This window comes from Naegleria gruberi (assembly GCF_000004985.1).
Source record: "Naegleria gruberi genomic scaffold NAEGRscaffold_84, whole genome shotgun sequence".
Taxonomy (NCBI): Eukaryota; Heterolobosea; class Eutetramitea; order Acrasida; family Naegleriidae; genus Naegleria; species Naegleria gruberi.
In genome coordinates this window covers 101,083-112,524 of record NW_003163243.1, presented here as the reverse complement: position 1 = coordinate 112,524, position 11,442 = coordinate 101,083, and the positions used below count along the sequence as shown (strand labels likewise).

Sequence of the window (11,442 nt, the reverse complement as noted above, 5' to 3'; positions counted from 1 at the left end):
GATGATATTTATAAAACCACAAAATAATAAAATAAATATAAATATGCAAGCCTTTTAAAAAATGTCGAGTTGCCTCCTTGCTCAGTTGTATTCAGAGCAACATGATTGTTTCAATGAGATCATTAAATTTCTGGGCTATGCTGATCGGTATTATTTACTTTATTTTCTCTCAGTTTCTCTGAGAGATGAAGAACAAGTTGATGAAATTTTAAATCGTTTCGGAATGGAATTGATGAAGAGCAGAATGGAAATTTATAGGAGAGTAGTAAATTGTATTGAAGGAATGATTTTAGAGGAAGGATCAAAGTCTAATTGGATTGTAGATGTAAATCAATACAGAAAGTTATTGCAATTATATAGGAATTTACCGAAATTTGAAGAATTGAAAGAGAATAGTTTGGAAGAGAACAAGACTTTTATCATTTACCAATTAGAATTGTTAGGGCTGAGATTAAACTCTGTCAAGACAATATTTCACATCTTTAGAGAAATGATTAATTTTGAAAGAGAATTATTAGAAAGTTCTCTACCAAAATATGATGGTAAATCACCTTATGTTGTCTTGGGACGAGCGGGTAGTTCAATATCAACACCTTTACGGCTGAATATTGGAATTGTAGGGCTTCCTAAAAGTGGAAAATCAAGTTTACTCTGTACTTATTGTACTAATTTCTTCGCAGAAGAGGGTATGATGGAAAAGGAGTCATTGTTTGAAGCAAATATTATGATTGATGGATGTATGATAATGTGCACAATGCAGTGCATGTCTCTATCAAATGAGAAGATTGTTCAAGAAGTTATCAAGCAACCTTTCAATGTTGTGGCTTTTACTTGTAAATGTACAGAACTGAATAATTTTGTGAATGATGAACAATTATTTGAGAAACGTATTCTTCAGAATTTGAGAAAACTTGCCATGACTTTTCCCCTTATTCCAATTCATATTATAATAACAGGAAAGGATTTGGATACCTTTTCACTAGTAGGACAACATACTCTGGAAAGAAAACTTCATAGCTTTCCACATCTCGTAAAAATAGGTTACTGTTCAAGCTTAACACAAGAGGGGCTCAAATCAGTCTTTGATGAAGTTTACAGATCTGCCATGGCTTTCAGATTTCACACTAGTTTTGCCTCAAAAAAACAGAATTGTTCTTTGCAATAGGATCGGAGACGCCTTGGCTTTGGCTAATTTTTGACTTGTACGACCTTGGACATCCATACTGATATGACATGATTGGTACTTTGGAAAAAAACAGGTATCTTCAACGAAAATTTGAAGAAGAGACGACCTTTCTCTACCAAACACACACTTTCAAAATAAAATCAGGAAAAGTGAACTTTCAATACACATTCAGTAGATTTTATTTGTTGTGAAGTTAAGGAATTATGACGAGGTTTATTTCTTAATAAGAAGCCGACATAGCTCAGTTGGGAGAGCGTAAGACTGAAGATCTTAAGGTCCCTGGTTCGATCCCTGGTGTCGGCAAATTTTAGCCTTAAATTCAATCTTACAGGAAATAGTTGCTTTGTATCTAACACTACTAAACTGTATAAATAGAGCAAGCTGATTATTGTTTTTGAAAGAGTAGAAACCAAAAGAGTTTGCAGCATCATTGTTTTGTTGTCTCAGTTCGATATTTCCTTTACCATATAATCTGGCATTGAATAATTGTGATAGGATCTGAATGTGGATGATCCACTGTTAGTGTTAGTGAATGAAAGGTTGTGAGGAATTGGTTTAGTCCATTTTCCTTTTTGTCCATTGAGGATAGTCTCTTGATAAAGTTGACAATGGGAGCTGTTGAAGAAGCTTTAATTATACTTCTAGTAATTGGAGTAGTTGATCTTGATAACATCTTTTTTTGATGTTTCGAATATTTCAAACTTTCAAACTATTTAAAGTGTTGGCATAACATTGTTATTAATATATGAATTTCATGTTGTGGTGTTTGATGAGTAAATTAAAAAGAACGGAGTAACAATCTGCAAAACTTTCAAAATCCAATAAAATTTCACATCACTTCTTGCAAGAAAACAATGTTCTCCTACATACAAAACTATTTCTAATACTTTGAGAAAACACGGATTCATTCTAAAACATGAATCAGAAATTATTAGTCGACCCGTGTGTGGGGGCAACTGGAAATTACCTTGCAGTTATAATCTTCCTAGAACGGAAACCAGTCAGGTATTCTGTTTCCAAGAATCAAATAATATGTTGCAATCTATTCGAAAGGTTCCTGTTAGTTCCTTTCCACCCTTGGCAGGAAAAGTCTCGCAGCTTATAACCAAAGAAAATCCAACAGCTCTAGACTTTGCAAAAAAAATATTGAAATGAAAGTCAACTGTCATACATGGTTGTTGTTGTCAATTGTGTTGTTACTGTTTGTGGCTGTTGATGGACAAGAACAAAAACAAGCTAGTGTTAAATACATTATCAAGACTATTGGTCCAATTTCTACACCAGATATTGGAATGTATGGAATTTCCTTATACAACAACGAACTAATCGTTTCTGATGGTTTAAACCGTACTATTCGAATCTTTTCATTGGAAAGTGAAAGTTTTTCTCCTAACAAGATTGGAAACAACACTTCAATATACACTCCTGATGGTAATCAGAACACTATTTGTATGTCAACTGTGGCTGACTCGAGTATTTTCAATGACACCCTCTTTTACGTTGACAGGTAAGCTAATAACATGACATTTTCACACAATATCACAATATAACAATTTCATCATTATCTTTAATCATTAGAATACATAGAATTGTCAGAAAACTTTCTCTTCGTGATTGGCCGAATAGTTTCGTCTCCACAGTTGCTGGAAACTATTCTGATTTCTCCTTGTCTTCCTTCACTGAAAATGGATCTGCTTTTAGTGCTCTGAAAGGTCCAAATTCAATCTTTGCAATTTCAGAGAATGAATTTTACCTGATAGACAAGTCGAGAGTTAGATTAGTCAAGAATGGAATAATTTCATTAATAGCAGGAAGTGATTTGGATTCTTCGTATTCTGGAGAGGGTGTTCTAGCTACTAGTGCTATTCTTCAGTCTCCTTTTGATATTTTTGTTAGGAATGGAAAGATTTTCCTATCAGATACGAAAGGTGTTAGAGTGATAAACGAAACTGGATATATTTCAACACTAGCATTCACTGGTTCCCCAATTGGAGGTGGTGCTTTATTCGTTACCAAGGACGAAACTGTCTTTGTAACAGAAACATATAAGGGAAGAATTTTCAGAATTGACAAGAATGGAACTCTTACAATGATTGCTGGAAATAGCACAACTTCATATGAAAACACTGATGCTCTGGATAGTTCAGTGAGTGATGCAAGAGGTTTAGTATTTAATGAGACAAGTGGTGTAATTTATATTTCAGAATTTTTGAAAAAGAGAATTAGATCACTAACTCCATCATGTGAAAGTGGTTATTATTTGAATGAGTTCAAAACAATGTGTGTTACAAATTGGTGTTTTGGAATTGAGAGTACTAACAGTAGCAGTGTTTGCTCAGGAAGGGGTGAATGCATTGAAATGAACAAGTGTCAATGTCAACCAGGTTTTTATGGAAATAATTGTGGCTCGATTGGTTGTTTTGGAATTGCTGCAAATGATAATAGAGTTTGTTCAGGAAATGGTATTTGTGCTTCTTCAAATAATTGTACTTGTTCACCTGGATATACTGGACCTAATTGTTTCATTCCAATTTGTTTTGGAGTTTCGGCTAATTCACCGAATGTTTGTTCTGGAAATGGCAATTGTCTACAACCTGACTTTTGTACTTGTACTGGAGGATATTTAGGTATAGATTGTTCACTTTTAGTGGAAAGATCACTGAATGCTATTGGAATTCCACAAGTACTTGTGAATGGTGTGAAAAACAATGTTGATTTCAATATTGTGAGCGTTGAATTGAGAACTAGTTCAGATTTGAAATTAACAAGGGATGAGTGTGCTACTGCAAATTGTACCATTTCATTGAAATATTCATTCATGTTTGGTTCTGAAGTTATTTCAGCAGATGAAAATGTTATTGGAATCTTGACGAAACCAAAAAACAACGCCAACTTATTCACATTGACCTTCAATCCCATCATTTCCATCAAAATCCAACCAACCATCCAATCCTCTGGAAATCTCACCTTCACACTCCTTATTAAGCCAATTAAGGATCAAATCATCGCCATTTCACAACAAGTAATTCTCGTCGCACCACCAATTCGAAATCCAATGGCAATTGTTAATATTCAACCATTGTCAGGTGTTGCACTGAAAACAAGTTTTATTATTGAGGAAGTTGTAGGTGCTTGGAATTTTACAGATTCGAATGCGAGTCGATTGTTTCTTTCTCCTCTCAAATTTGCTTTTGGATTTAAATTTAAGAATTCAATGATTAGAATTTCAGAATTTTTGACAAGTGGAAGAGATTCTGTGTATCTTCCCTATTTGAATGAAACAAGTTTGGCTACAAGTCAAAGTTTGGAATTGTTTGTAATTTGTTTGGATGCGTTGGGGACTGAATATTCTCAATCGATTAGTTCAGTTTCGATTAGTGCAAATTTGGACGATTCTTCAGAAGTTTTGAAAGCAAGAATGGGTAGTATTGCAACTGTATTTCCATATGATACAAGTTTAAAATTGAGAAAGGAAGTAACTAGTTCAGTACTTGTAGAGTCTGTCAATAAGATGACAATTGACATTTCCAATCCGTCCACTGCTTTGGAAAATCTGAAACAAATTACTTTATCAGCTTCTTCCAATGAGGTTGCTACAGCAATTAATGACAAATTAGGAAATTATTTGAATCAAGTTAATGAAATTTACAAAAAAGAAAAGGAAACTCTTGGCTACGTTACAAAGCAAAGAATTTCAGATTCTGATTTACAAACAACCTTGACAAGTGCAAGTAATTTACTTTCTTTTGGTTTCTCAAATGTTTCGAATACTTGTACTCAATTGACATCTGTTCTATTATTGCAGCAATCGGTCAAATTATTATCCGAATCTATTATTTCCACAGTTTATTCATCAGATTTGATTAATGTAACAGTTTCAACATTTATTAAGAATTCTAACAGCACTAAATTAGAAAAATTCTCCGACATTAGTTTAGATTCGGATTACATTCTAACAAAATACGATGGCTACAATAAGGAAGTTGGATTATCACTCATAACCTATACTAATCCTCTATTTACTTCAAATCAAACTCAATTGACCAACTCTAAAGATTTCACTCTTTATTTAGGAGGTAAAACATTACCACTTTCAGAATTGACTCAACCAATTTCAATTAACTTTACAATATTGAATCAAACAATCAATTCTCTCAATTCATCTCAAATCACTTGTAAATTCTGGAATGAAACAACTTTACAATGGGATTCCAGCGGCTGCTCGCTTTCCACTTTACAATCAAACGGAGATTTAATTTGTAAATGTACGCACACCACACTCTTCGCTGCCTTTATCGAAAACTCCCTTAATAACACCGCAACTGATTCATTAAGGGCTGCCGAACAATTATCCGAATTGTACATTGCACAAATTTCATTTGGTGTTTTATTTTTCATCTTGTCGAGTTCAATTCTCGTTGCCTTGATTGTGATGCGAAAATCTCAACCATTGGCGAGTCGATTTGTAACTCCGTTTATTGGAATGTTTGCATTGGTGGTGGAAAGTGGACTATTTCTGATAGTTCAGAGGAGTATTTTGTTGGATACTACTAGAAATGGGTTGATATTATCATTGAAGAGTGAGGGATTGACAGAGTCGACGGTGATTCAATTGGAAAATGGTAATTTGGCATCGAATATTGTTTCGAATGTTATTACAATTATTGTAAACACTTTGACTTTGACAGCAATGTTTTCATACTTGTATCAGACATCAAGATTTCACATTCTCAAATATTTCTATCATAGATTATCCATTAAATTCTCATTGAACCAAAATGATAGAACTAGTCAATTGTACCAAAAGGGAGACAAAATTTTGAGAGTGATTAGAATTTTCCTCTCCACAAGAGCAATGATTTCCATCATGGGAATCTTTATGACCGTGAACCTAATGTATTGGACGTTGTGGGTAATTCTTGTGAGAACGAGTGTCATTACAGGAATCGAATATTCTTACATTGTTTCAATTTCGTTTACAATTATGATTTTATCATTGGGATTTCTTATATGTGCATTGATTTTGTTAGATGTGATCATGTCACTTTTGAATTCTAGAAATGAATCTGAAATGCTTGTGGATAGTAATGAAAAATCAACAAGTAATTTATCAAATAGTTCACTTTCGTTTAACAAGGAAGCTTTACAAAAGTTTGATAAGGAAACTGCCAAGAAAATGGCAAAAGTTCCAATCAAGAGAGCTTATGATTGGTTCATTCAACTCGATACTCCATTATACTTTAGAGTGGAAATGATTTTATTTATTGTTTGCTTTACATTTTTGGTAATTTCACAAATTATTGGATTGTCAGGTTTGAGTTACAAGAGAGGTGATGTAAATTCAAGAGTGAACGATTCAATTTCATTGCTATTTGAAATATTGTACTTGTTTAGTTACTTGTTGGTATTTGGAGGATTTGCACTTATTGTGAGATTAGTTCATTTCATCAAACAAAAGAATTTTAGAAACCAATCGAGTAATGAAGAAAAGGATGAATTGGAACAATTACTATCGAATAGAGAAGGTCTGAAACTATTCGAATCATTCTGTAAAAAGGAATATTCATTAGAAAACTTGCATTTATATTTGGAACTGAAACAACTCCAAGAGTTAATCAAAGCAAATGACAGAATTGACTCTGTGAATTCATTGATTGAAGAATTATTTACCAATTATATTGAAAGTGGCTCCATTAAGGAAGTTAACATTCCATCCGAAACTAGAAACGAATTCAAACAAATGAGAAAATCACTTAGTGAATTGGTCAACTCTGCCAAGAACAATCAAGAAATGAAATCAAAGAATGAAAAGGAAATACCAGAAGCATTCCATGAAAAATTGCAACAATCAATCAGCTCACTACAAGATCAGATTATTATCAACTTGAATGATACCTTTTCCAGATTTACTACAACAGATGAGTTTGTTTTTTATGAAAATTCTGGTAAAACCAGAGAAAATTTGTTGAATGATTCGAAATTGATTTAAGAAGAGACAAGGATTGTTATTATGAAATTGATTCTGAATCCTAACATATTGGAATGTTAAATAAATCATTTTGTTAGAATTATTAGTAAACCAGCGTTGTTTTTCCTTTAATTGGAGTTTAATCTTTAGTTGCAAAATTCCCTTTATGTTTATTGAAAGATCGAAGAACTAGATTGAGAAAAGACAAACAACAAGAGGAATTGAACCTCTGACCTGCAGCTTATGGGTCTGCTGCTCTCCCGACTGAGCTATGCGCTTGTCAACTATGAGTAAAAACTAAGACGCTATTACTTCCAAATTAGTCGGCAAATCTATTTGTTCATTTTACCTTTGAATGAAAAGTATGATTTAGTGACAAATCCTTCATTTAACTTGAGGAAATCAATTGATTTTAAATAGAAAATAAACTTGTCATTAAAGCTGTCAACTTTCGAGCAGTTAAAAAAAAATGACATTTATTCCTCAATCACCATTTGCTAGAAGAACTCAACAATTTATCACTCACAACAATACAACAGTAGAAGAAACTTCCTTCCAATCAAATGATCTTCTCTATGTTTCCAACAGCACAAATTCCAATATTAAATTAACTGGAACCCGATGCATGAAGATTATTCTAGATTCTAATAATGATTCTACTATTACTTTTAATGTAAATTCCATCACAACAGGATTTGTAGAAGTGATGAAATGTAAATCTAGCAAAATTTTGCTGGAATCAAATTGTTCACACAAAATTAACACTTTACAATTGGATGCTGTGCAGGATTGTGAAATTATTTTTAACATTTCTGATGAAAATGTTAATAATGAAGAATTTTTAAAGAGTTTTTGTTCGGATTTATCTATCATTTCGAATATTGAATGTAAAAATGTCAAGTTGATTATTAGAAATGAAAATGGAAATGCTTTATTCGAATCAATTCTGATTTTTGAAAATATTGAAGAAAATGTTTTGCAAAATAACAGAAGCTCCATTCAATTCAAATCTAAATTTGTGAAACAAGACGAAACTATTCTATTAGAAACTGAAGTTATAATTCGTGAAGGAGTCAATGGATATGTTTCTACCAGAAAAGAACAACAAGACAAGGATAAACTTCAAAAAGAATTTGACGAAAAGATGGAAAAACTCCTCAAAGATGGTCTTTCCAAATAATGTTTCAAATAATTTCCAAGGTACATTAAATTATTTTACAAAGTTTCAAGTGAATAATCTTTATTTTCCCGCCAAAACTCATTTTAACCTAAAATTCAGAAATATTAAAAAACAAGATTGAAAAAAAAGAGTAAATCAAAATTCACTAGTGAAACCATCTCTCTTTAAACATTACAATTTGAAGATTCCATTTCAAATTTCATCGATCATGACCCACAGTGACACTCTCCAACGTCTCAATATTTTCGTGTCTTTTTGTAAAGATGGAAATTCCATTAAAATCATTTCAATTATATTTCAAAGTTCAACTCAATTTATAAAATTTTCAAAAATCTTAATTTCCGCTAAAAACATTCAAAAAAATGTCTCAACACCAAAAGATCAAGCCCAATGCACGTTCGAAAGCAAATTCAGATCCGAATAGTTACAAACATTGTAAAACTTCTCCAATTTTAGCCTTGAAAAGATTATATTCCGAATTTAAATACATTCAAGAAAATCCACTGAGTCATGTGAGTGCATGTCCAGCTCCGATCAAGAAGAAGAAGGCTCTCGATAATTTGAAAATAATGAATATTTATCGGGAGATGAATTTTCAGGTGGATGATGAGAGGGATTTCATGATGTGGCACGTAAATATTCGAGGAAATTCAGATACCATGTATGATGGTGTGGTTTTTCATGCAGTGATCAAGTTTAGTGAGAATTATCCAATGGAGGCGCCCACTATTCGATTGTGTACGAGGATGGAACATCCTAATGTGGTCGATTCTGATAGGATTTGTTTGGATTTTCTTGAGGAGTGGAAACCAATTTATTCTGTTCATTCAATCTTGATGCAGTTGCAAACGTTTTTATATGATGGAGCAGATGTGACTAGAGTATTGTCAAATATTCAGGATCCAAAGACTTTTGAGGAAAAAAAGGAAGAATACTTGTCAGCTCAGGAATGGTCAATGTCACATGCCAAAGCATATGTTAATAGAAAAGTTGGCCATTCTAATCATTTACCTTCTCCTCCATTTGTATCTAGAGAGGAAGATGATGGTTTCAAAAGAATGAATTGTAAAGTTGAGAAAGTGTTAGCCAACTCAGATTCAGTTTGCTTCTTTACCAAAACAAGTGATCTTGTTGGCTATGGAATTAACTGTAAAAAGAGAAACGCAAAATCATTGGAAATATGTTCTATATATTGCTCTCTGGATATTCTTTCATTGAGAGCGTTCATGAATTATAATGTGAGAGGAATGTCAAGAGAGAAAACTTCATTTACACACTGGATACCAATCCTTACAGAAACAAATGATGAAATTCATATCAAGAAGGTTCTTCACGTTACCAAATCTTCATTAGCTAATTTGTCCAGTTCCCATTCGAAAAAGATAGATTTTTCACCAGAACAAGTTATTGAAATTCTTCCTCGATTGATGTCTAATTGTTTGCTTCAAATGGTTGATCAGAGAGAAAAGACCACCAATGCATTTATGGCTTGCTTGAGATTTTTCAGATTGATGATCGAGGCGATTAAGGAAATTCCAGAGATTAGTGAATTGATTAATAGCTCTATTGATTCCTTTATTAGAAGTGAAGAAAGATCAAAAGAAAAAGTTGGAGATTTGTTAAACTTTGTAATGCTAATTCCATTTTCAAAATTTGATTGGAAAGATTTGTATGATATCTATGTTAGAGAATTCTTGACAAGATATGTTAAGAATATTTTGAAGAGCTACAAGGAAATTGCAGATTTTCAATGTGCTGAAGTAACTGATGACGACAGAGTGTCCTATTCTTTCAAAAGTATCAGAAAGAGGTTGAAAGAACTCACATTACACATTTACTTTATCCAGATCTTTTCCGATTTTAACTCTATTGAAAGTATTTCTAAATTTATGAATGAAAATTGTGGAATATTGCCTTATCAATCCATAGATTCGTTCATAGAAAAATTGAACCAAATTGAAAAGATGAATGACTTTAAAACCTTCTTCAAGTTACTGAATGAAATGTCATCTCTCCATGTATTTGAAACTCATGATAGTGTTATTGAACTACTCAAATCCTGCATTCAGAGTAGTTTACAAAAAGGCTACCATGGAAAACCTCCAACAAATTTTAGAAAACACATAGTTCTAGAAGATTTGCCAAAACTTACATCAGAACAAGAATGGAAAATTGCTTGCAATTCAAAATGGAGAATTTCAAAACTTCCTTACTATTTAAAGGAGATGAAAGACGCATGGATGCAATTATATTTACAAAAGTCGATGAGCAGAACTCTTCGTGAAATGGCTGAAAGAAATAATTTCATTCTCCTTTCTGGAATGATTAGCAGATATTCTAAATGCAAATGTTTGGAGACTTGTTGGTTCAATGGTTGCCAAGATGTTTTGACGAAAATATTATCATCCCTTCCAATTAGTACAATAATTCTCAAACATTGGAATATCGAGTATCAGGAAAAGGATAAAGGAGCAGACTTTGAGACATTCTTTTATTCTATTAAGAGTGATTATTCTAGAAGAGCATTAATAGAGAGCTTGATATTTCATGATTCAAAGATTACAGGATCAGATCTCTCTTCATTCTATATTAACTTTCCATCATTGAAAATATTAGACTTTAGCAACAACAAGATTGGGGATAACGGTGTCTCATATCTTGCCGATTTTTTGAAAAAATTGAAAAACTGCCCTAATCTAACCTATTTAGATCTTTCTCATTGTGATATTGGAGAAAGAGGGACACAAAGAATTGGAGATAGCTTACTAGCTAAGAAGAATCTGAAGACATTCAAATTCACTGGAAACAAGTCACCACCTGCTCTTTTTTCAATTGCTCATTCATTGAGTTATTCCCCTTCCATTGAGAATGTCAAATTGAACAATATAACAGGTGATATGAGTACAGATATCAATCCAATTTACAGTGATTCGTTTAGAACATTTTTACAGGAATTTGCATGTTTGAAAACATTGGATCTTTCAAATATTGAATTTCCTAAAATTTTTTCTAATATTATGTACATGTACTTCCAGACACTGGATGAGTTGAATCTCAGTGGTTGTCCATGTGATACTACATTTTTATCAAACCTATTCAGATATTCAA

The 11,442-nt window shown here is 32.6% G+C and overlaps 4 protein-coding genes and 2 non-coding genes across 6 annotated transcripts; 5 read left to right on the top strand and 1 right to left on the bottom strand.

Annotated features, from left to right (window-relative positions):
* The first annotated feature begins 65 nt into the window (after nucleotides 1-65).
* On the top strand, nucleotides 66-1,338 carry NAEGRDRAFT_82181 (uncharacterized protein). Its single transcript, XM_002669320.1, has one exon. The coding sequence runs from the start codon at nucleotides 224-226 to the stop codon at nucleotides 1,163-1,165; it is 942 nt and encodes a 313-aa protein (XP_002669366.1). The 5' UTR covers nucleotides 66-223; the 3' UTR covers nucleotides 1,166-1,338.
* Nucleotides 1,339-1,416: 78 nt separating this feature from the next.
* Nucleotides 1,417-1,489, top strand: NAEGRDRAFT_t810. Its single transcript has one exon. It is a non-coding gene; the product is annotated as a tRNA-Phe (tRNA).
* An 848-nt stretch (nucleotides 1,490-2,337) lies between these two features.
* Nucleotides 2,338-7,175, top strand: NAEGRDRAFT_75738 (uncharacterized protein; the record flags this gene model as incomplete). Its single annotated transcript, XM_002669319.1, has 2 exons — nucleotides 2,338-2,693; nucleotides 2,765-7,175. 2 exons carry the CDS (start codon nucleotides 2,338-2,340, stop codon nucleotides 7,173-7,175), a joined length of 4,767 nt encoding a protein of 1,588 aa, XP_002669365.1.
* Nucleotides 7,176-7,360: 185 nt separating this feature from the next.
* NAEGRDRAFT_t809 lies at nucleotides 7,361-7,433 on the bottom strand. The gene has a single exon. It is a non-coding gene; the product is annotated as a tRNA-Met (tRNA).
* A 190-nt stretch (nucleotides 7,434-7,623) lies between these two features.
* Nucleotides 7,624-8,334, top strand: NAEGRDRAFT_75737 (uncharacterized protein; the record flags this gene model as incomplete). The annotated part of the gene is made up of 1 exon (XM_002669318.1): nucleotides 7,624-8,334. The coding sequence occupies one exon, from the start codon at nucleotides 7,624-7,626 to the stop codon at nucleotides 8,332-8,334; it is 711 nt and encodes a 236-aa protein (XP_002669364.1).
* A 362-nt stretch (nucleotides 8,335-8,696) lies between these two features.
* On the top strand, nucleotides 8,697-11,326 carry NAEGRDRAFT_82180 (ubiquitin-conjugating enzyme family protein; the record flags this gene model as incomplete). Its single annotated transcript, XM_002669317.1, has 2 exons — nucleotides 8,697-11,204; nucleotides 11,273-11,326. 2 exons carry the CDS (start codon nucleotides 8,697-8,699, stop codon nucleotides 11,324-11,326), a joined length of 2,562 nt encoding a protein of 853 aa, XP_002669363.1.
* Between the last annotated feature and the right edge of the window lie 116 nt (nucleotides 11,327-11,442).